The 22,770-nt window shown below is 47.1% G+C and overlaps 1 protein-coding gene across 1 annotated transcript; it reads right to left on the reverse strand.

The window, feature by feature from the left end:
* Positions 1 to 17,849: 17,849 nt before the first annotated feature.
* Positions 17,850 to 18,782, reverse strand: LOC131559709 (olfactory receptor 14C36-like). The gene has a single exon (XM_058808143.1). The coding sequence runs from the start codon at positions 18,780 to 18,782 to the stop codon at positions 17,850 to 17,852; it is 933 nt and encodes a 310-aa protein (XP_058664126.1).
* Positions 18,783 to 22,770: the final 3,988 nt, after the last annotated feature.

A 22,770-nucleotide genomic window follows, 5' to 3' on the forward strand; every position in this document is an offset into this window, starting at 1 on the left:
AAGTCACATTGGTCTCCATAGGGAGGAAACCACGGAGGAAACCTCCATGTTTCAGGAGCTGATGAATGGCAGCCACCAGAGGCCAAGGCAAGCCTGACCTTCCTGTCTTGGCAGGTTTGCTTGCAGCAACCCTTGGATATTTGAAATTATTAATGCGGAGTCCAATTTAAAACATTTGTGCCTGGAGAAGAGTTTTTTTTTTTTTTTTTCACAAAAAGAAAAGCACAGATTCCTTTCAAGTGTTTGGAAAACAGGTGAATGCTGCCCCTCAGGAGTGAAAGACAAGCCAGACTTTTCTGTCCTGCAGCTTTCGTCTGGGAGCAATCCTTGGATAGACAAACGTTGGGAGGTGGAATCCTGATTTTGGCCATGGATGCCTGGAAAAAACGGACAGTTCTTTTCCAGAAAAAGAAAAGCCCAAAACCCCGGTGTTTCATTGGCAGATGGGAGTGGCCTTCTACATTCCAAGGTCAAACAGACCTGTCAGATGACCCCTGGGAGGCCAAGGCTGCCACATCTATTTCATGTTCTCTTGCTTCCACAGGGCCCTGCAGTGTCACAATGGTTCTCTTGCTTCCACGATGCCCTCTGGTGTCATAATGGCCTCTTGGTTACACAAGTCCTTAAGGATCTTAATGGTCTCCATGGTTCCACAAGGCCCCACAGTGCCATAATGGCCTATTGGTTCCATGAAGCCTTGCTGTGTCCAATGGCCCCTTAGTTCCATTGGAGCCCAGTAGTGCAACCATGATCCCCTTGTTTCCACAAGTTCCCATAGTGTCACAATGGCCCCCTTGCTTCCATGAGGCCCTGCAGGGTCACAATGGCCTTTTGGTTCCATGGGGCCTCACAGTGTCACAATGGTCTCCTTGATTCCATGATTCCCGGATTCCACAGTCTCACCATAGTTTCTTTGGATCTCCATTGTCACAACTGACTCATGGTTCCATGAGGTTTTGTAGTGCCACCATTGTCGCTGTCAGAGGCTGGATGAGATCAATGTCCCGAGACACCTTGGGATGCTTGTAATGCCCGTGTGGGGCCAGGGCTGGGTCAGGCCTTGGTTTGTGGTGGGACAGAGCCCTGCCCCAGCCCTGGCCTGGCAGAGCTGTCAATCACACAGTAGGGGCTGTGCTAACCCAGCTCTGATTGGCCCAGCTGTCAATCAATCACACACTAGAAGCTGGCGCTACCCTGACTCTGATTGGGTAAACAACTAGCAGTCCTACCCCAGGGATGGGCCCATGAAGGCCCAGGGGGTTAAAACCAGGAGCACGAGGCCAGCCCAATAAGACAGAGTAAAAATCCATTTTGAATTAGGTGAAGTGTCTAGGAAAGGTAAAAAGTCTGTAAGGCCAAAGCTGAAGGGAAAAACTGCAGGACAGAGATAGTGAGGAGACAGAGAAAAATAACCAGAAATGGCCACAAGGTCGATCTGCCCTGACCTAGAAATTCTTTTGACAAAGAGGAACTGGCAATAAATGTCACACGGAATGAATCTGTATGAACCTATTGTGAAACTGTATGCATATGTATTTGGAAGGGGAGATAAAAGGAAATCTGAAGTTCTGAGAGGTACACATGCCTTTTTTTAGGATAGCAATCTCCGCATGCGTCCAGTGCTGTAAGAAACATACCAAGCTTTACAACTTTTACACAAAGTTGTGATGTTTCTTCTTTTCTCTGCAAAACATTATGGCGAGCCAGCCAGGGATTCTCTGTCCCCGCAGGGGCAGGGAGGATAAATGGACCTCCAAGGCGCGCCCTAGGATTTTTTTTCCTGGTGGGTCTCCGCTTGTCTCAACTTGCCTCCTGCGAGGACAGACAAGGACCTGCTGGCTGCAGAGGAAGATATGGTATGTACTGAGGGGCCCCTGGGGGAAAAGAGACCTAGGGAGTAAATCACTCAGAGATGTCTGGGTCCAGCTGATGGAGCAGCTGGAGTAGAGATGGGGGTTCATTGTTCTGACAGGGCAGACCGCTAGCGACCCTAGGGGTGGGTCGAATGAATCTCTATGTGTGTGTGTATGTATAGTGTCAGGACACTGTATGGGGGTTCATTGTCTGATAGAGCAGCTGCTAGCGACCCTGGGGGTGGGTCGAGTGAATCTCTCTGTGCGTGTGTGTCAAACACTGTGTCGCTGTATGGTTAATTCATTGTACGGTCAGTGCACTGTGTTTCTAATCGTGCAAGTGTATAAGTGTATGGTGTATAAAAGAGAGTAGATCTACAGTGCTTTACAGTGCGTGGGGGTGAGTACGTCCCGTGTTTGAAGCAGCTGAGTTAGGCCTGAGGTGCCGGCTGCAGCAGGCTGTAGGGGGAGGGAGAGAAGTGCCCTGCAGAGAAGCGAGTGGAGGAACATCAGTGATGGTATCTATTGTGTTTACATGCAGTGATTTGTGTAAATTTGGTACATTTTAAATGAGAGTACTAGCTCAGAGAGTTCCTTTGCCCTGGATGTTTGGATTTGATCTCTGGACTGTGTGCTGTTATTTTGATTGTGTCCAGGAAAAACTGATGTGAGTAAATGCTGAATTATGGTATGCTGTGTTGTGTTGAGAAAAGTGGGCACTTTGAGAGATATGCCCTTTCCCAGTGATTTTGTGCGGTGATTTTCTTCCACTGCATTGTGGTAATTTGATTCTCAGATTGTATAGTGGTGTTTGTGGAGATTTTAAGATTTTGTTTGCAACAAGAGTAACATTTTACACAGAAGAACTATGGTATGCTGATTTATGCTTAACTATGATAAAGCGAATTAAAGAAATTCCAAGAATTCTCCCCCCATCAGCAATTCAAGCCTTGGCTCTAGTGAATTTGAGATAAAGGGGGGGGGTATGTGTGTCTGTGTCTGTGTCTGTGGGCATATCAGAGTTCCGGCTGTGACATGCACAGTCTTTCTGCAAGGCAGTAAAACAAGTGTAAGTAGACACAGTGCTTAATTAGATTGTGCAAGAAGAGAACTAGAAAAGATTGATATTTTGGAAAACAGAGTTTAGATAGAAGAGATGAATGAGTTTATGAGACTTCAGCTGGTACTATAATAAGTCTGGACTGGGAACGGCCTGCGGGAAGGATTTAGAGTTCTCTGTAATAAACAGAATAGCCTGCCTTTGCGGGCAATTCTGGGGAGCCTTTGGTGCATCAAGAGGCTGGCACGCTGCTTGGGTATTACTGCAGTGCGGTGTTTGTGAGAAACGCTAGTATTGCTGTTCTAATAAGCATCAGGGCACATGCCCCGAGTGTAAATTAAAGGTTGCTGATCAAGCTGATTCAGAACCTAAGATCTTAAGGCTCTTAAGATCTTAAGGTGTGTGGGAAATCACATCTGATACCTGCCACCTGGATCTGTGTGGGGGTGTGGGAGCAAGACTGAGAAACTACTGTAAAGCTTTGTAAAGAGAAGTTTGGGGGGAACCGAGACAGGGCAAGGAAAAAGAGATAATGAGAACTGACCAGAGCAAAGAAGTTCCTAAATTAGCCCCTTTTAAGAGGGGCTCACTGGGAGAAGGCTGCCAGTAAGAGCAGCTCAGAAAATAAAAAGATTTATAATACTTCATTGCAGTTAAAACTGTTTTAAAATAGGAAGGTAAATGGGATGGGGTTTTGTATGCTGATATGTCTTTTTGTTTTAAGAAATCACCAAGAATGGCAAAGAGACTGGGAGATCAGACCACCCTCTGGTCTTGACCCTTGAGGAAAACAAGGCAAAGAGAAAACAAATCAAATGTATTGTTCAGCTTGCAGCATAAGATAGCAACGTATGAAGTCAAACAAAGATTATCATGCTGAAATGCAAAGCGATTACAGTTCGCAAAATGAGTACATATGATTTGTTAAAGGCTCCTCCTAAGGTAAGGGAGGAAGGATAAAGATGACCTCCCCAAAACGGAAGAAGACTTAGGCCCCAAAAGTATACCCACTTGAACCCATCCTGCTCCTGGCATTTCAATTTCATCCAGAACTAGGATGTAACCCCTCTGTGAGAGGCAGTGACATCAGAAGAAAGAAAAGGGTAGAATTTTAGTCGACACAAGGGCCATATATTCAGTTTTAAATAAAGCTTTACTACCTGTGGAGAATGTTTATGTTGTAGTGTGGGGAAAAACTGGCCAGTCTGAGAAGGTATAGTTTTGCAAACCTTTAAAGTAACGTTTACTATGTGTGCTTAGAAGCTTTTGTACAATTTGCTCAATTTGCTAAACATTCTTAAATGAGAAAGGTTACTCTGGAGGCAAATGAATGATATAAAGATGTTAGGCTTAACATTAACAGCCATTGAAATTAAGAAAGACATTAGTAAGGAGATATTACAGTAAGTAAATAAGTGTTTTCGAGGGTATAGGCCTCTGCTGTACCAAGGAAGGTGAAAAATACTCCCACATAGTAATCAAGCTTAAGGAAGGAACACAACCAGTGAGAAGTGAGCAGTACCCTCAAAAGCAAGATAGGAAAGGAATCAGCCCAATAATTTATAGTATTGGATTGAGGGCTGTCAATAAGATAACACAGAATTTATACCCTGTGGTAGCAAATCCATATACTTTACTAACTTGTCTAACATCTGAGCTAACCTGGTTCACTGTTTTAGGCCTAAGAGATGCTTTCTTTTGCCTCCCTATCCACGAAGCCAGCCAGAAAATTTTTGCATTCAAACACAAGCTCACATAGTCCATGTGCCTGAAGGCTTCAAAAATTCCCCACTCCTATTAGACAACACCTTGCAAAGACCCAGAGTCCTGGGAAGCTCCACAAGAGGAAAGGAGGATGTTGCAGTACGTGGATGATCTTCTAGTAGCCACTCGGATGAGGGAAGCCTGGATGGTAAGCCTTTTGAATTTCCTAGGACTCCAAGGATGCAGAGTCCAAAAGAAAAAGGCACGGGTAGTAAAACAGAAGGTAATCTACCTGGGGTAAGAAGTGAGTGCTGAGCAGCAGACTTTAAGGCAGGGAAGCCACATGCCAAACCCCGAAACCCCAGACAATAAAAGAATTCCGAACCCTCCTAGCCACGGCAGGGTAGTGCCAGCTGTGGGTTTATAATTATGGACTGCTCATCAGACCCCTCTATGCTCTTATTGCCAATGGAAACAGAGATCTCCAGTGGACAAGAGACGCCACACGGGCCTTTCGCCAGCTAGAGAGAGTGCCCTCATGTCTGCTCCAGCTTTGAAACTTCCAGCACTCTTTCTGTTTTTCCACGCAAGGAATTGCCCAGGGAATATTGGCTCAGGAGTTGGGCCCATACTGAAGGGCAGTTGCTTACTTCTCTAAGCAACTAGATGCAACAGCCAACGGACGGCCAGGTTACCTCAGAGCTGTAGCAGCAGTCATGCTGAATATTCAAGAGGCACGCAAGTTTACCCTGGGACAAAAATGACTGTGCTAGTGTCCCACACAGTGTCGCAGTACTGGAAGTAAAGGGTGGCCACTGGCTCTCACCACAGAGGTTTCTGAAATGTCAGGCCATAATGGTAGAGCAAGATTATGTAGAGATAGTGGTGACTAATATTGTCAACCCAGCTTCTTTTCTCAGTGGAATCAAGGAGAAGCAGTACATCATAGTTGCCTAGAGACCACTGAAGCTACCTACTCCAGCCACCCAGACTTAAAGGACACTCCTCCAGACGATGCAGAGACCTGGTTCACTGACAGGAAAGCGACATTGCAAAGTTCACAGTGACTACCTGCAGAGAGGTAATAGAGTCTGGACCCTTACCAACAGGTACCTCTGCGCAGAAGGCTGAGAAAATTACCCTGACCCGTGCCCTGGAAAGGGCAAAAGGGAGGAGAATAACCATCTACACAGACTCAAGGTATGCATTTGGAGTTATACATGCACATGGAGCCATTTGGAAGGAGAGGGGACTGCTGACCTCACAGGGAAAGAAGAGACAATCCAGCTGCTGGAAGCAGTTCAGCTACCTGGAAAAGCATATTAAGGCACACCAGAGAGTGAGCTTAAAATTAGAAGAAAGAAATGAGCTGGCAGATGGAGAGGCAAAGAAAGCAGCAAAGGGTGAGGTACACATTTTCCTCAAACGTAAGCCATAATACAATAATACTAATCAAAAGAGACGTACAACTGCAAGGGGTGGGCTACCATTTAAAGAGAGCTAGTAATCCCTTCCCATTTTTAGTGGTTACTAGTGAAGGAAGGGCACTAGAAAACACACTAGGGCCTAACTACTTAAAAGCCTTTTATAGAGTGTGGCTCCTTTCTCAAAATGACCAAGGCTGCGAGTGATACAGAATGTATTGAAATGAAGTATTGACTTTGAAGTAGTAATTTCCACAGGCTTTCTAGAACACACATCTGATTGAAACAATCGTTGTATCGTTGTCAGGAATTTATATGCCACTATCACTAAGGTGAGCTGACAGTGTGATCCTTGCCTCCAGACTAACCCCAAAATACCCCCCGGCCAAAACTCGGTCAGACTGGGAGAGGCCATGGGCCTGTACAGCAGTGGCAAATCAACTTTTCAGAACTCCCAAGGAAAGGGGGGTATCAGTATTTACTGGTATTCATAGATACATTTTCAGGGTGGCCAGAAACATTCCCCACCAGAACTGTCAAAACTCAAGAGGTGACCAGATTATTTTTACAAGAAATAATACCACGCTTCAGAGTTCCAGCCATGATATCCTCAGATAAAGAATCACATTTCATTTCCAAAATAGTGCAACAGATTAGTAGCCATCTGGGCATAGATTAGGAACTTCACACCTCATACCACCACCAATCAAGCGGCCAGGTGGAGAGAATGAATAAGACTGGGGCAAGAAGTTAATCTACCCTAGCCCAAGCTCTTTCACTAGCACTATTGCAAATTCAAACTAAATCTTGAGCTAAAGGAATGCTGAGTCCTTTTAGAATGCCTTATAGAAGACCATATAGAATACAAAGAGAATGTCCAGAATGTCCACCTACATGGTGGCATTAAGCAAACAGCTCAGAGTACATGTGGCTGGAACTCGGAGCAGGGAATTAGATAGCCTGGGGATGATGTATATGTTAAGTCTCTTACAGAGAAGACTTCGGAACCGCAGTGGGAGAGACCACTGCAAGTACTTCTCACCACCTTCACTGCAATCAAAATCAAGGAGCAGGATGCCTGGATTCATCACTCTTGGGTGAAGAAGGCCCAGAAACCCCTTAAGGAGTGACGCCAGGAGACAATGAACTGAGATTAAAACTTACTCAGGCAAAATGAGTACATTGCGGTCGGGAGTAGCTCATATTTTAGTTTGTAGAATTGTATTGTGTGTAATCATAACTGAAGTTTTAGAACTTGAGAGTAGCTCTATTCAAAGCAATGCTGAATGGCCTTGGTCCCTGGAATTTAATCAGTATACTGGATCCATAGGAAAACCTTCTGAGATAAAAGATTTAAACATATCTACTGTAGTAATCCACGAGAATCAGGTATGTGAGGAGCAGGAATGGCAGGAACAGGAACTGTGGACACTTCAAGGAATCTGAGGAGAAGAAATCAAAGTCGGGTGCCAGGTCATCAATAGGGTAGCTTATGAGAGACCAGATGTAATTAGTGTCTGAACCTCCCCTGGTGTATATGAACACCAGGAAGTCTGTGATAACCTAAGTGAATCAGACTGTTGGTGTAATTTCACCTTGATACAGCCTGTAGAAGTGACCTGCCTTTGAGCTCAAATTACTATCAGACTTTCATTTGAATTCAAAGTGAACACTGCCCTTTTTACCATAGCAGGGCCTTATACACCCCCTACTAGTTCAGACTCTACCCAAACTCCAAACTAGAACCTAACGTAGTAAAGAATGTGACTGAACAACAGCTATTATTCAATCCAGAATGGTCTCTCAAATGTGTAGAGTTGATAATGCAAATTAGCATCTCAAAAATCCAACCAGCCTGCTCCTCCTTCCTAAAAACTTCCTTTGAGGGCTGGACAACATGGTTACAAAAACAGGCATATCTCAGGACAAGAAAGGAAGGAGCCAGCTCTCCTGGTGCCTAAAACCAGGAACACCAAGAAATCAGTTTCCTTAGGTCATTTTCCAAGCTGGTTGGCTGAACACTCAGGCAATGGCTGGTAAAGGGTGCTGAACTGCAGGTGGTAAATTAACCCAAGCAAGGAAGGTGATTTTCTTTATTTATAGCTATCCCTTTTCCTACTGAGATTTGGATCAATGATTGTCGCAGTCTGAGGCGGTTGGATTCTGCTTAAAAGAGGTAGAGAGAGACCCCCCCCCTCAGAGCTCAGCAGCAGGCTGTAGGATTTTGAGCATCACTTTTGTGCTGAGTGTTTCAAGTAGCAGAAACCTGATCCCAGTTTCTTCTGAGGCACTGCAATGAATTTAGGCTCTTCTCTCACACTTCCCCTTCATTATTTACTTGAGGCTTGGACCTGAAGCTAGGGGCAAGGTGGGTGAGATTTTGTAGACCAGGAGAGACATTCCTGCTTGCCACACATCTGGGAAATCAGGTGCTTTGGAGGGGGAAGGAGATTCCTTGAGGTCTCTACATTTCAGAACAAACATCTGCCTCAAGTATGACCCAAACCTCTGTCAGATACACTTGTGAAGTATGTCTGAATTTGCAGTGTGAGCCCAGCACATCCCTCTGGCAGGGAGGGATGGTCATGGACAGAAAGCAGTTCCTGTTCCCCATAACAAACATCTAACTGGTATATTAGGGACAAAATTAGGAGTTTTAAATGGAATTGATTCAGAAATACTGGTGAATAAACTGGCCACTGCAGCAGGTAGCCTAACAAAATTGAAGCAGCCTTTATAGTAATCTCTATTGGCATTAGGAACTAGCCAGTGACAGATTTCAAAAGTACTGCCAAAGTAAGGAAGTATGAAAAGGCCAGGGACCAAGACCACAAGCTGACAGCAGAAGCACTTAGTACAGTTCAAGATAATGTGCTTTAGCTGTCAGTTGTATACAATAACAGTTATGGATACAAGCAACAGCAGCTCTGATCATATGGGAAAGGGGTGAAAGTAATTTTCCAGCTGAAATTCAAGAAATTGTGTGGGATAATGCAATTGATATTGAAAGGAAGTTTCAATCCTGGCGGACTATGGTGAATTTCACCTATGATCCTGTTTCTAATGTGGCAACTGCCTTTGTGCTTACCATACGTAATGCCACTGTTTATGTTATCCATCCCATCGTTGCCCTAGGATTAAACCATGAAAAAACAATACTCTATCCTCCAGAACATAGAGTGTGGGCACAAAAGATGAATGGAAAGTGGCAGACAGTAAACTTGGAATCCTGCATTACTAGAGAAGAGATGGGATTCATTTGCGAAAGCAATACTATTAATGTTCAGGATGTGTGTTTGGACACTGAACAGAGTATTTGTCACTTTGAAATTCATCCAGTCACTGACCAGAAAACTGTGCTCGTATATACTGGAAAAGGGTGTATGCTTGAGAACTGCTTGTGCTGCTGTACAAATTGATAGCAATGATGTTATTCTGTCTAGTAGAAACCATTCTAATCTCTGTATTTGTAATTTTGTTAAGATTATTGGGTGTGATTTTTCGTATTTCGTACCAGTAACATCCCACCAGCTGATTTAAGGCAATTACACAATGTATCACAGACTACCACCTACCCCTAGTGGGATGAACCTTACATTGGTAAAACAATTAATTAAGCACCAAGACCTATTGGAAGGCTTGAAAGGAATTCAAGGAAGCGGAAAGAAAACCTTAATTACTGTCCAACATGATACAAAGGAGATAACCAGAGTTCTACAAAGAATAAAACAAAATATAGATCATCACTGGTGAGATGTGATCTTTGGGTGGTCACAAACTGCAAATGGAATCTTTAATAAATTGTGCCACTCCATTGTAGTTTTACTAATATTAGTTGGGATAAGATTAGGATTATCTATTATATTATATATTATATATCTATTATATATGTTAATTTGGAACTGGAGAATGCTACAACGAATAGCTGTACTAACCTCTGTGTCAAACGTACATGGTGAAGCACTAAAAGACACTGTCGTGGGTTGACAGCCTTTATCCCAATATCGTGTGTTGTGTCTGGCAGCTGTGCCTTTTCTCTCTTCCCCCCCCCGGCCGTCTTGCTGCGGCGGGGCGGGGAAGAGAGGGGGGAGTGTTTGACCAGGCCTTTTTTGCTTTTGGCTTTTGCTGCTTGGCTTGGCTAGCTGCTTTGCTTGCTTGCTTTCTGCTTTTTTGTGCTGTTTTTTTCCTTTTCTCTTGCTCCCTCTTTCTTACCCTCCCCTGAAGATACTGGACCGGCTCCGGACGTGACCTGAAGACGTCCAGGACACCCGAAGCTTGCAGAGAAGCGCCGCGCCCTCTCAACACACAGTCTGTTTTTTCTGTTTTCTTTTCTTTTCTTGTGTTGGGGAGTGTTCTTTTGTTACTTGTAAATAAATAGGTTTTGTTTTCCATTTTGCTCCTCCGAGAAATTCCTTCCTGAACCCAGTGTTGGGGGAGGGGTGGTTGGAGGTTTGTTTTGTTTTTGGGGGGCTCCCTTTTGGAGATTTCCCCTAATTTGTCCTAAACCAGGACAATATACTTTTTGGTGCGTTGGCCGGGAAAGGGAGGCCAAAAAACAGTGGAAAAAAACCTATAACAATAATATTTTGGTTTTGGCTATTTTGTGGGCATATCGGTGATTCATAATGTCATTTGGAGTGGAAGCTTGCCGGTCGTTCTGGTCCCTAGGGGTTTTTGAAGTTTTAATACTTTTGTGGTCCCTGGGGTTATTTCCTTACCCAAAAATAGCTCTGATGTTGGCCCTAATAAGTAGCTTTTGTAAGCGGGGGGCACTAACCAGAATAGTCATTGTGCTGGTCTTATGTATGATGATGTGTCGGATAAAAATGCTGGACTTTATTTCAGGAATGTATGGACTGTTATTATGGTTGTTTACTCAGTTTGTTTGGGGAGAAGAAGGGGAAGGGGCTTTTCAGCCTTTGTCTTCCTTCTTGTCCTCCAAATTGTTGACATCTCTATTAGAAAATACTGAATTTCCCCTGAGTTTGAAAGAAACCATCTTTCTGGCATTTAATTTATTAAGCCTTTTCTATACTGTCTGGAGTGTGTATAAAATGAAGACTGAGATTTCTAGAGGGGTTAGAGACACTCCTGACTTAGGAGTAAAACAAAGCAGGAAAAATCTTGACTGGAGTGGGAAATGGGAGGACATGGGCCAGACTTTAAAGGAATTTTCTGATCCTATGGACTGGGACTTTCCATCTGATCAAATTCAGAATCCAGTCGAGGTGGCAAAGTATTTGAGGGAGAAGTGCCATGGTAACACTAAGGAAGAAAGGATTACTGCAGTGAGCTGGGCCTTGGCATTTGTTTACCGTACTCTGCTAGATACTGTGGAGCAGCAGATAGCAGAAAGGGAACAGGGTGATAAGTTAGTTACTACCCCAGTGACCCAGGCTGCAGCTAACCTCCCAGGCTCCAGGCTAGCAGCTGCATCAGACAGTAGGCCCCAAACCATGGCTGTTGCAGCTAATACAAGAGGTGGAAAGTGTAAAGGCAAGACCGATCGAAAGGTGGAGGATGATGAGGATGATGATGCAGGAGAAGGACCCTCACCAAAATCAGAGGCCACATCAAGGGGCACAGAATCTGGAGCTAATATTGACTCCTTTTCTCTGAAGGACCTCAGAGGCCTAAGAAAGGATTACAGACGACAACCTGACGAATCTATAATTAGTTGGTTAGTCCGCCTTTGGGATGCTGCAGGGGAGGTTACGATTTTGGATGGTACTGAAGCGAGGCATTTGGGATCCCTGTCACATGATCCTGTCATCGATCAAGGTATGATGAGGGGGGCTAACCCTCACAGCCTCTGGGAACGGGTCCTAAGAAGCGTAGCAGAACGATACCTGTGTACGGATGATCTCTATATGCAGCAGACACGGTGGAAGACCATAGAACAGGGGATCCAACGCCTGAGAGAGATGGCGGTGGCAGAGCTCATTTTCTCAGATGACACAACAACTAGAAATCCGGACCTGGTACCATGCACACCTGTAATGTGGAGGAAACTCGTGCGATTTGGGCCACCTGAATACGCTTCTGCCCTAGCAACAATGAAGCGGGATGATACATATGAGACTGTGCTCGATATGGCAAAGAAGCTTCGAGCGTATGCAGATGCTGTGCATGGCCCAACTCATGCCAGAATTGCAGCAGTGGAAACCCGACTGCAGAAACTAGAGGATAAAATTGAGGAGAATCATAAGAAACTCCGGGAAGAGATTAAGGAGGACCTTATTCAAATCTCAGCTGTACAAATTAGAGGTCCTGGTGTCCAACGCTGGCGCTCCTTTGATGGGGAGAGAAGGTACACCCCACGGACTGAGTTATGGGCTTTTCTGCGTGAGTCTGGAGAAGACATGAGGAGATGGGATGGAAAACCCACCGCTGCTTTGGCACAACGGGTGCGTGATTTGAAGAAAAGAGAAAGTATCACCAAAAGGATAGCAGCTCCGGTCGCTCGTAGCCGAGATGTTAAGTATAATGATGACGATGACATGTCCGATCCCCTTGAAGGAACTTCTAAGGCATATGCCCAAGGAAAGAAGGACAATCTGGCTTAGAGGGGCCCTGCCTCCAGCCAGGAAGAGGCACGGGAGAACCGGGTTTTTTGGAAGGTGTGGATCAGATGGCCTGGCACATCAGAGCCACAAGACTATGAAGCGTTGGTTGACACTGGATCACAGTGTACCTTAATGCCATCGGAACACGTGGGGACAGAACCTGTTTCCATTGCTGGAGTGACGGGAGGATCACAACAGTTGACTTTGTTGGAAGCTGAGGTGAGCTTGACTGGGAAGGAATGGCAGGAACACCCGATTGTGACTGGTCCAGAGGCTCCGTGTATTTTGGGCATAGACTTCCTCCGGAATGGCTATTACAAAGATCCTAAGGGATTCAGGTGGGCTTTTGGAATAGCTGCAGTGGAGATAGAGGGTATTAAACAATTGAACACCTTGTCTGGACTATCAGAGAACCCATCTGCAGTAGGACTCTTGAAGGTAGAGGAGCAGCGAGTGCCAATTGCCACCTCAACAGTGCACCGCAGGCAGTACCGGACGAATCGAGATGCCGTGATCCCCATCCACAAAATGATCCGAGAGCTGGAGAGCCAAGGGGTGGTCAGTAAAACCCACTCACCCTTTAACAGCCCTATCTGGCCTGTGCGAAAATCTGACGGAGAATGGAGACTGACTGTGGACTATCGTGCCTTGAATGAAGTGACTCCACCACTGAGTGCGGCTGTACCGGACATACTGGAACTGCAGTACGAGCTGGAGTCTAAGGCAGCAAAGTGGTATGCGACCATCGATATTGCTAACGCGTTTTTCTCCATCCCTCTGGCAGCAGAATGCAGGCCTCAGTTTGCTTTTACATGGAGGGGAGTGCAGTATACCTGGAACCGACTGCCCCAAGGGTGGAAACACAGTCCTACCATCTGTCATGGACTGATCCAGGCTGCACTAGAAGAGGGTGAGGCTCCAGAACATCTGCAATATATTGATGATATCATTGTTTGGGGGAGCACGGCAATAGAAGTGTTCGAGAAAGGAGAGAAGATAATTCATATTCTCTTGGAAGCTGGATTTGCCATTAAGAAGAGCAAAGTCAAGGCACCTGCCCGAGAAATTCAGTTCTTGGGGGTGAAGTGGCAAGATGGACGGCGTCAGATTCCTGTGGATGTTATTAATAAAATCACTGCCATGTCCCCACCAACTGATAAAAAGGAAACACAAGCTTTCTTAGGCGCTATAGGTTTCTGGAGGATGCACATCCCTGAGTATAGTCAGATTGTGAGACCCCTTTATCTGGTTACCCGCAAGAAGAACGACTTCCATTGGGGCCCTGAGCAGCAGCAAGCTTTTGTGCAAATCAAGCAGGAGATCGCTCATGCTGTAGCCCTTGGTCCAGTCAGGACGGGACCAGATGTGAAGAACGTGCTCTACTCTGCAGCCGGGAGCCATGGTCTGTCCTGGAGCCTTTGGCAGAAGGTACCTGGCGAGACCCGAGGCCGACCATTGGGATTTTGAAGTCGGAGCTACAGGGGGTCTGAAGATAACTATACTCCAACAGAAAAGGAAATCTTGGCCGCCTATGAAGGAGTCCAAGCCGCCTCGGAGGTGATTGGTACAGAGGCACAACTCTTTTTGGCACCCCGACTACCGGTGTTGGGATGGATGTTCAGAGGAAAGGTTCCCTCTACCCACCATGCCACCAGTGCTACTTGGAGTAAGTGGATTGCCCTCATTACGCAGCGCGCTCGAATTGGGAAGTTAAATCGCCCTGGGATCCTGGAGATAATTACAAATTGGCCTGAAGGTGAAAGCTTTAGTGTCGCAGATGAGGAACAAGAGCCAGTGACCCGGGTTGAGGAAGCTCCGCCATACAATCAGTTACCAGTAGAAGAAACACGCTATGCTCTATTCACCGATGGTTCTTGTCGTGTCATAGGGATGAAACGGAGGTGGAAAGCAGCTGTGTGGAGTCCCACTCGACGGGTTGCAGAGGCTACTGAAGGAGAGGGTGAATCCAGTCAATTTGCTGAAATCAAAGCTATTCAACTGGCCCTAGGTATTGCAGAGAGAGAGAGGTGGCCAAGGCTCTATTTGTATACCGATTCCTGGATGGCAGCCAATGCTCTATGGGGATGGCTGAAGAGATGGAAAGAGGCGAACTGGCAGCGAAGAGGAAAACCAATTTGGGCTGCGGAAGAGTGGAAAGATATCGCTACTCGGGTAGAGAAGTTACCTGTGAAGATTCGCCATGTAGATGCCCATGTCCCCAGAAGTAGAGCTAATGCAGAGCAGCAAAACAACCAGCAAGTACATCAGGCTGCAAAGATAGGGGAGTTGAAGATAGATCTCGACTGGGAGCATAAGGGAGAGTTATTCTTAGCACGATGGGCCCATGATGCCTCAGGCCACCAGGGTAGAGATGCCACCTATAAGTGGGCACGAGACCGAGGGGTGGATCTAACCATGGACAGTATCTCTCAGGTTATTCGTGACTGTGAGATGTGCGCTGCCATCAAGCAGGCCAAGCGGGTGAAGCCCCTCTGGTATGGGGGGCGGTGGTCTAAGTACAAATACGGGGAGGCCTGGCAGATTGATTACATCACACTGCCTCAAACCCGCCAGGGCAAGCGCTATGTACTAACCATGGTAGAAGCCACCACGGGATGGTTGGAAACCTACCCTGTGTCTCATGCCACAGCCCGTAACACTATCTTGGGCCTTGAAAAGCAGGTCCTTTGGAGGCACGGTACTCCCGAGAGAATTGAGTCGGATAATGGAACTCATTTTAAAAACAATCTTATTAATACTTGGGCTAGGGAACATGGCATCGAGTGGATATACCATATCCCCTATCATGCACCAGCTGCAGGGAAAGTGGAAAGGTATAATGGATAGTTAAAAACCACCTTAAAAGCATTGGGTGGGGGGTCTTTTAAAAACTGGGAGCAGCATTTGGCAAAGGCTACCTGGTTAGTTAACACTCGAGGTTCCACCAACCGAGCGGGTCCTGCTCAGTGTGAGCTCCTTAATATAGTAGATGGGGATAAAGCCCCAGTGGCCCATGTCAGAGGTTTGTTGGGAAAGACAGTATGGATCAACCCTGCCTCGAGTACAGACAAACCCATCCGTGGGATTGTCTTTGCTCAAGGACCAGGTTATACATGGTGGATAATGCAGAAAGATGGAACAACACGGTGTGTACCTCAGGGAGACCTGATTGTGGGATGAGATTCATATATGAATGTCATTGTTTGTTGAATGTGAGACAGAAGGAAAATGTAAGTGTCAAAGGTCTGAGCAAGTAAGATGAGAGGAATGCGTAAGTGTCAAAGGTGTGAGTAAGTGAAATGAAAGTTTTTATTGTATATTCACGATATGGGATAAGGGGTGGAGTGTCGTGGGTTGACAGCCTTTATCCCAATATCGTGTGTTGTGTCTGGCAGCTGTGCCTTTTCTCTCTTCCCCCCCCCGGCCGTCTTGCTGCGGCGGGGCGGGGAAGAGAGGGGGGAGTGTTTGACCAGGCCTTTTTTGCTTTTGGCTTTTGCTGCTTGGCTTGGCTAGCTGCTTTGCTTGCTTGCTTTCTGCTTTTTTGTGCTGTTTTTTTCCTTTTCTCTTGCTCCCTCTTTCTTACCCTCCCCTGAAGATACTGGACCGGCTCCGGACGTGACCTGAAGACGTCCAGGACACCCGAAGCTTGCAGAGAAGCGCCGCGCCCTCTCAACACACAGTCTGTTTTTTCTGTTTTCTTTTCTTTTCTTGTGTTGGGGAGTGTTCTTTTGTTACTTGTAAATAAATAGGTTTTGTTTTCCATTTTGCTCCTCCGAGAAATTCCTTCCCGAACCCAGTGTTGGGGGAGGGGTGGTTGGAGGTTTGTTTTGTTTTTGGGGGGCTCCCTTTTGGAGATTTCCCCTAATTTGTCCTAAACCAGGACAGACACTTACTGTCATGAAGGTTTCATTAAGTAAAAGAATTTACTTATTTCCTAGGAAAGGGGGGGAATGAGACAGAGTAAAGATCCATTCTGAATTAGGTGAAGTGTCTAAGAAAGGTGAAAAGTCTGTGAGGCCAAAGCTGAAAGAAAAACTTGCATGCCGAGACAGCAAGGAGACAGAGAAAGAAAAACAGAAAAGACCACAAGGTCGATTTGCCCCCGACTTAGAAATTCCTTTGATAAAGAAGAACTGGTGCTAAATGTCACGCGGAATGAATATATATGAACTTATTGTGAAACTGTATGCATATGCATTTGGAAGGGGGATAAAAGAAGACCTGAGGTCTTCAGAGGTACGCATGCCTTTTTGGGGGACTTGCATCCGGCACGTGTCGTAATAAAAGCATACCGGGCTTTACAACTTTTACAAAGTTGTGAGGTTTCTTCTTTTCTCCGCAAAACAACCATGGGGCCATTGTGACACTCTGGGGCCCCATAGACCAAGGAGCCACTGTGAAACTGTGGCACCAATGGGAACATTGTGACACTGTGAAGCCCCATGGAACCAAGGAGTCCATTGTCAAATATTGGGGCCCTATGGAACACAGGAGGCCAGTGTCACAGTGCAGGGCCTGGTGTAACAAGGAGGCCATTGTGACAATGAGAGGCCTCATGGAACCAAGGACATCTTTGCAGATGACACCAAGCTGGGTGTGAGTGTTGATTCTGTGGGAGCATAGGAGGGCTCTGCACAGGGACCTGGACAGGTGGATCTAGGGGGTGAATCCAACAAAGTGAGGTTTAAACAGACCAAGTGCCGAGTCCTGCACTTTGGCCACAACAACACCTGCAGTACTACATACAGGCTGGGGACAGAATGGCTGGACAGCAGCCAGGCAGAAAGGGACCTGCAGGGACTGATGGACAGCAGGCTGGACATGAGGCAGCAGTCTGCCCAGGTGGCCAAGAAGGCCAATGGCTCCTGGGCTGGATCAGGAATGGTGTGGCCAGCAGGAGCAGAGCTGCTGTGCCAACACTGATCTGCCCCCAGCTCTGCACACAGACATTGCTGCTGCAGCTCCAGAGAAGGGAACAAAAGGGCATCTATGCAAAAAAACTTGGCTGGGAGATCCTTTAGTTCCTTTAAAGCCACAAGAGCGTGGCCCCTCATTGACACAGTCTCTGGCCATAGGGAAGTTAGAGAGAAACAAAATGAGAAATGGCAAAAACAATGACATTCCTTTGTGGACAATATGAAAAACTAATACAAAGGAAAAAAAGAACAAACCAAAACCAAAGCAACAAGAAGTAGGAAAGATGTCTTTTAGTAGAAGTGATTGGCAGAAATTGGCCAGCATTTTAATGTTCCTGAATGCATCCAGCCATCAGTCTCCACACTGCAGCCTTGAGTTCCTGGTTCCTCAGGCTGTAGATGAGGGGGTTCAGGGCTGGAGGCACCACCGCGTACAGAACTGAAAGGGCCAGATCCAGGGATGGGGATGAGACTGAGGGGGGCTTCAGGTGAGCAAAGACAATAGTGCTGAGGAACATGGAGATCACAGCCAGGTGAGGGAGGCAGGTAGAAAAGGCTTTGTGCCGTCCCTGCTCAGAGGGGATCCTCAGGACAACCCTGAAGATCTGCACATAGGAGAAAACCATGAACACAAAACAACACAAACCTAAACAGGAACTACCAACAATGAGCCCCAGTTTCCTCAGTTTGGACTGTGAGCAGGAGAGCTTGAGGATCTGTGGGATTTCACAGAAGAACTGGCCCAGGGCATTGCCATGGCACAGGGGCAAGGAAAATGTATAGGCCATGAGTAGCAGAGCATTGAGAAAGGCACTGGCCCAGGCAGCTGCTGCCATGTGGGCACAAGCTCTGCTGCCCAGGAGGGTCCCGTAGTGCAGGGGTTTGCAGATGGACACGTAGCGGTCGTAGCACATGATGGTCAGGAGGAAAAACTCTGCTGAGATAAAGAAAAGAAAGAAAAAGAGCTGTGCAGCACATCCAGTATAGGAGATGTCCCTGGTGTCCCAGAGGGAATTGTGCATGGCTTTGGGGACAGTGGTGCAGAGGGAGCCCAGGTCGCTGAGGGCCAGGTTGAGCAGGAAGAAGAACATGGGCGTGTGCAGGTGGTGGCCGCAGGCTATGGCGCTGATGATGAGGCCGTTGGCCAGGAGGGCAGCCAGGGAGATGCCCAGCAAGAGGCAGAAGTGCAGGAGCTGCAGCTGCCACGTGTCTGCCAATGCCAGCAGGAGGAAGTGCCTGATGGAGCTGCTGTTGGACATTTGCTGAGGCTGATGGGGACCTGTTCATGGAGAAAGGACAGTGACAAGTCAGGAGAGGCTGCTTGGAGCCAAACCTGGTCCATTCCCTGTAGACAGTCCCTACAGCTGGGACTCACTCACCCCCCATTCCTGCTCTGGGGGGAACCTTTGTTTGCAATCAGAGCACAGTCACACTCCCAGGTCACCCTGGGATAAACCAGCCCCTTCCCAGATAATAGGATCCCTGAATGTCTTACCATCTCTAAAGGTGTCTGGGTAAGGTCTCAGCCCCCCCTTCTGCCAAAGACACTCACGGCTCCCTTGGCAAACCCAGCAGCATTTCCTCAGCTGTGGCACCTCTGCAGTTCCCCACGGGACATTCAGGGAACTCCCAGAGGCTCTGGCACAGATTTGAACCCAGGAGGGCAGCTCAGAGCTTGGAAGGGCACAGCAAGGAGAACCCTGGCTGTGTCCATGATGGGATCTCAGGGAGGGGGCTCAGCTCATTCCCCTTTCCGATGGACTGCTTTGCCCACAGCCCCACAGGTGCCAGGGAAGCTTGGACACCCCATTCCCATGGACACACCCCTGCCTGGCAGGAATGCCAAGGGCAGTGCCTGACTCAGCTGCTGCAAATGCCAGAGCCTCCCTGAGAGCAGCAGATAACAGTGACAATATCAGGGCAGGGCAGAACCAAGAGAAGATGTTGTGGTGCTGTGCCTGTGAGGGCAGGGCAGAGACAGCCGGGCACTCAGGACAGTGTTCCCGTGCCCAGCTGTGCCCAGCACCTCCCACACACCAACAGTGCCCTCATCCTGCCCCCAGCACTGCTCTCTTCAGCCCCCTCTCCTTCTCTGAGTATCTCCCTGGGCCTGGACATTCCCTCCTGAGAGGAGCCTTGTTCCTGCCAGCACTCACAGAGCCCATCCCAGCCTGTGTGCCCTGGCCGGGGCCCTACAGAAACCTGCCTGTGTGCAGGGCCCTGGCTGGGGCAGACTCTGTGTGCAGCTGGGCAAGGGCAGCTCAGGAGAGCCCTGCTGGGCCCTGCAGAGGTGATGCTGCTGCTGTCCAGGGCTGAGGAGTGGCTGAGGGCCTTTGGGAGGCTCCCAGCAGAGATACTGACCAGCTTAATCACAGTTCTGGAGTCTGTGTAAATGTTCAAACATTCCTTTGATGATCCTCTGTGTCCCTTTCAACTCAGAATATTCTGTGATTCTGGGATTACAATTCCTGTTCTGCTTCTCTCATCCCTGTGTTGTTTATAATCCAAAGAGAAAAAAAAAAAAACCCTTGCAGCAGTGTTAGAACAGTAAAGTAAAGTAAAAGCCAGACACTTATTGGAAGCTTCCAGGTGTCCCAGTGGGAAAGGGCACACCCACCTCCTGATTTCAACAATTTATTAAGGTTCATAATTAGGATATTTAACAGGAACCTCCAAAAGGAGATTCAGTTTCCCTAGTTACACACCCCTGGGTCAACCCATTGGAGTAGGTGCAAAGGCTTCTTTGCCTTCACTTTTTATAATGACTGCTCATATTCTGCTCATTCTCAAAACCCAAAATGCTCCTATTTGTCCAGTTCCTGGAAGACTATATAGTATTTCAGGACTATATAAAAGAATAGGACTATACAGCATTTTAGGAATATATTTAGACAGTCAGGTTATTAAGAGAAAGGTAAGGAAACATACTAGATTTAATTCAGGATTAAAGCTATATAAGAATATAATAGTGGTTTAATACAGTTAAGAGTTTAATAGAGTTAAGTAAGGATTATAGTATTGTAACTATATAATAGTAATTTAGAGAGCTACAAATATATAAAAATGTAAAAAGTACAAGAAACTTTTTGTCACCACCCCAATATTCCCATCTTTCTCTAAGTAGGAAATTGAAAACACTCTCAGGAAAGCTCCTGACATTTACAGCAATCCCTGGCTTACCTTCTTTGGGAAGTGTCCTCCGGAGCTGTGCCCAGGCTGATCTGGAGCTGGGAGCAGCCCTGCCCCACCCAGCCCCTCTCAGCAGCAGCCCCTGCCCTGCTCAGGGTGGCTCCTTCCCTCCACAGCTTCCCCCCCTGGGCTGGGAACAGCTGCCAGGGCTGGCTGAGAGCGTTCCTGGGCAGGCAGCAGAGTCCCTGCCCCCGCACAGCACCCTGGGCTGCAGGACCCTGCTCTGCAGGACAGCCCTGGGCACCCCTGGCTGCAGCCCCGGCTGCTCAGCCCTGCAGCAGAGCCTGGCAACAGGAGCTGCCTTGGGCTGTGCCTGGGCTGGGGCAGCAGGGAAAGCCAGCCCTGCCCTAGGGCCACAGCCCTGCCCTGGAGCAGCTCTGAGAGTCCTCCTGAAAGGTCCTCAAAGCTGTGGGATGTGCCAGCTCCAGGAGATCCCTGCAGGAACTGCAGCTTCTCTTCCCACAGCCAGGGAATGACTGTTTCAAACCTGGGCTGATTTCTGCTCTAGTGAGCCCTGAGTGAGCTCTGCTCTGTGCTCCCAGCCCAGGCTGAGTTTAACCCCTCCGTGCCCCTGTGCTGTGCCCGGGGTGGCTGCAGGCAGTGCCCAGCCCTGCTGGGCTGTGCACAGGAGCTGCTCCTGTGCAGAGCTGTCTCTCTGCAGCGCTGCCTTTGCCAGGAGCTGCCTCTGTGCCGGGAGCCTCTGTGCAGGTTTTTCAAAGGACTTTGGGTTTGGCTTTTGCCTTGGAGTCTCTGAAAGGTTTGTGCAATCATGGCCTCCAATAATCTGCTGTAATTAGTCCCTGGAGAGTCTTTGTCAGTAACAACACTCAGTGGGCTCATTAATGCTTCAAGGTACTTCAGTTTTTTCAAAGTACTTGATGTTTCCCTTTTGATACAGACTCTGTGAGAGGTTTGTGCAATCATGGCCCCAATTATCTGCTTTAACAAGTCCCTTGAGAGCTTTGTACTGAAACTTAGCAGGGCTTATTAATGCTTTGAGATACTCAAGGTTTTTAAGGTACTTTGTGGATTTAAGAATACTTTTAGGTACTTTTCAGGATTTTCCTTTCCTCACTGAGTCTCTGAGAGGTTTTTGTGCCATCCTGGCCTCCAATTCTCTCCTCCAAGGAGTCCATGAGGAGCCTGTGTTGGGTATCTTTCCCCTTTCTGTTTTACAACAAAGATGTAACTGAAAGAATTTTGTAAGACTCTCTAAAAGCATTCAAACAATCATGGGAAAATTAACAATGCAACAACAACCACTAAGAGAATTAATAGTCCTGTTTTAGCTAGACATCATCCAACCCTTTAGTCCCTTGGACTGGAAGAGTTATTGAACCAGTCTTTTTTTTCCACTTGAAGCTTCTTGAATCCTTCAAGTACCTGAATGCTCTTGTGGATTGACTAGCTGTGGATGGAGAGGTTCATGCAACACATGCCCTCAGAGTCTACACAGCCATGCCCCTGTGCCCAGAGTAAAAACTCTATCACTGTTCTGCAAGATGGCATGTCTGATGGTCTCTATGTCTGAGACCAGGCCACTCAGTGTGAGGGAGGTAGCATTGGTTTGCTTACTTAACAGGCACCTAAGATGGTCTGATTGTCCTAAAGCTTTAGCTGCAGCCACCCAAGGCAGTCCACATTGGGGGTGCTACCATCCGATACCTGGATTAAAGCTTTCAAAGCCATCTCTTTGATATCATCCAATACTTCTCTCAGGACACCTGCTGCTTGATCATCTGGTAGGCTGTGTTGTCCTTCTCCAGCTGGATGATTGTTTGTGAATTCCACCCTTGCCTCATTATTAGCATAGTCTGCTATTAATTGATTCAGTAAACACTTTCATCCCCCTTCCCACAGGGTGTATTCTGTAGGTGACAACAACATGGTCATAATATATTTTAAGTCATATGAGGTTGAGACATGTGCGTAAACATGGCCCTCATTAGTCCATTAAAACAAGGTAAGTCCTTCCTATGGTCTTTAGCTGCCCTACACAGATCCTTGACTTCCACGTAAACCAATGGCTGATACCTGGGATTCTGCCCCCTTCTTTCA

Source organism: Ammospiza caudacuta, chromosome 7 (assembly GCF_027887145.1).
Source record: "Ammospiza caudacuta isolate bAmmCau1 chromosome 7, bAmmCau1.pri, whole genome shotgun sequence".
NCBI classification, from domain to species: domain Eukaryota; kingdom Metazoa; phylum Chordata; class Aves; order Passeriformes; family Passerellidae; genus Ammospiza; species Ammospiza caudacuta.

Coding starts and splice junctions, on each gene's coding strand:
- LOC131559709 (XM_058808143.1), bottom strand. CDS start 18,782: ATGTCCAACAGCAGCTCCATCAGGCACTTCCTCCTGCTGGCATTGGCA.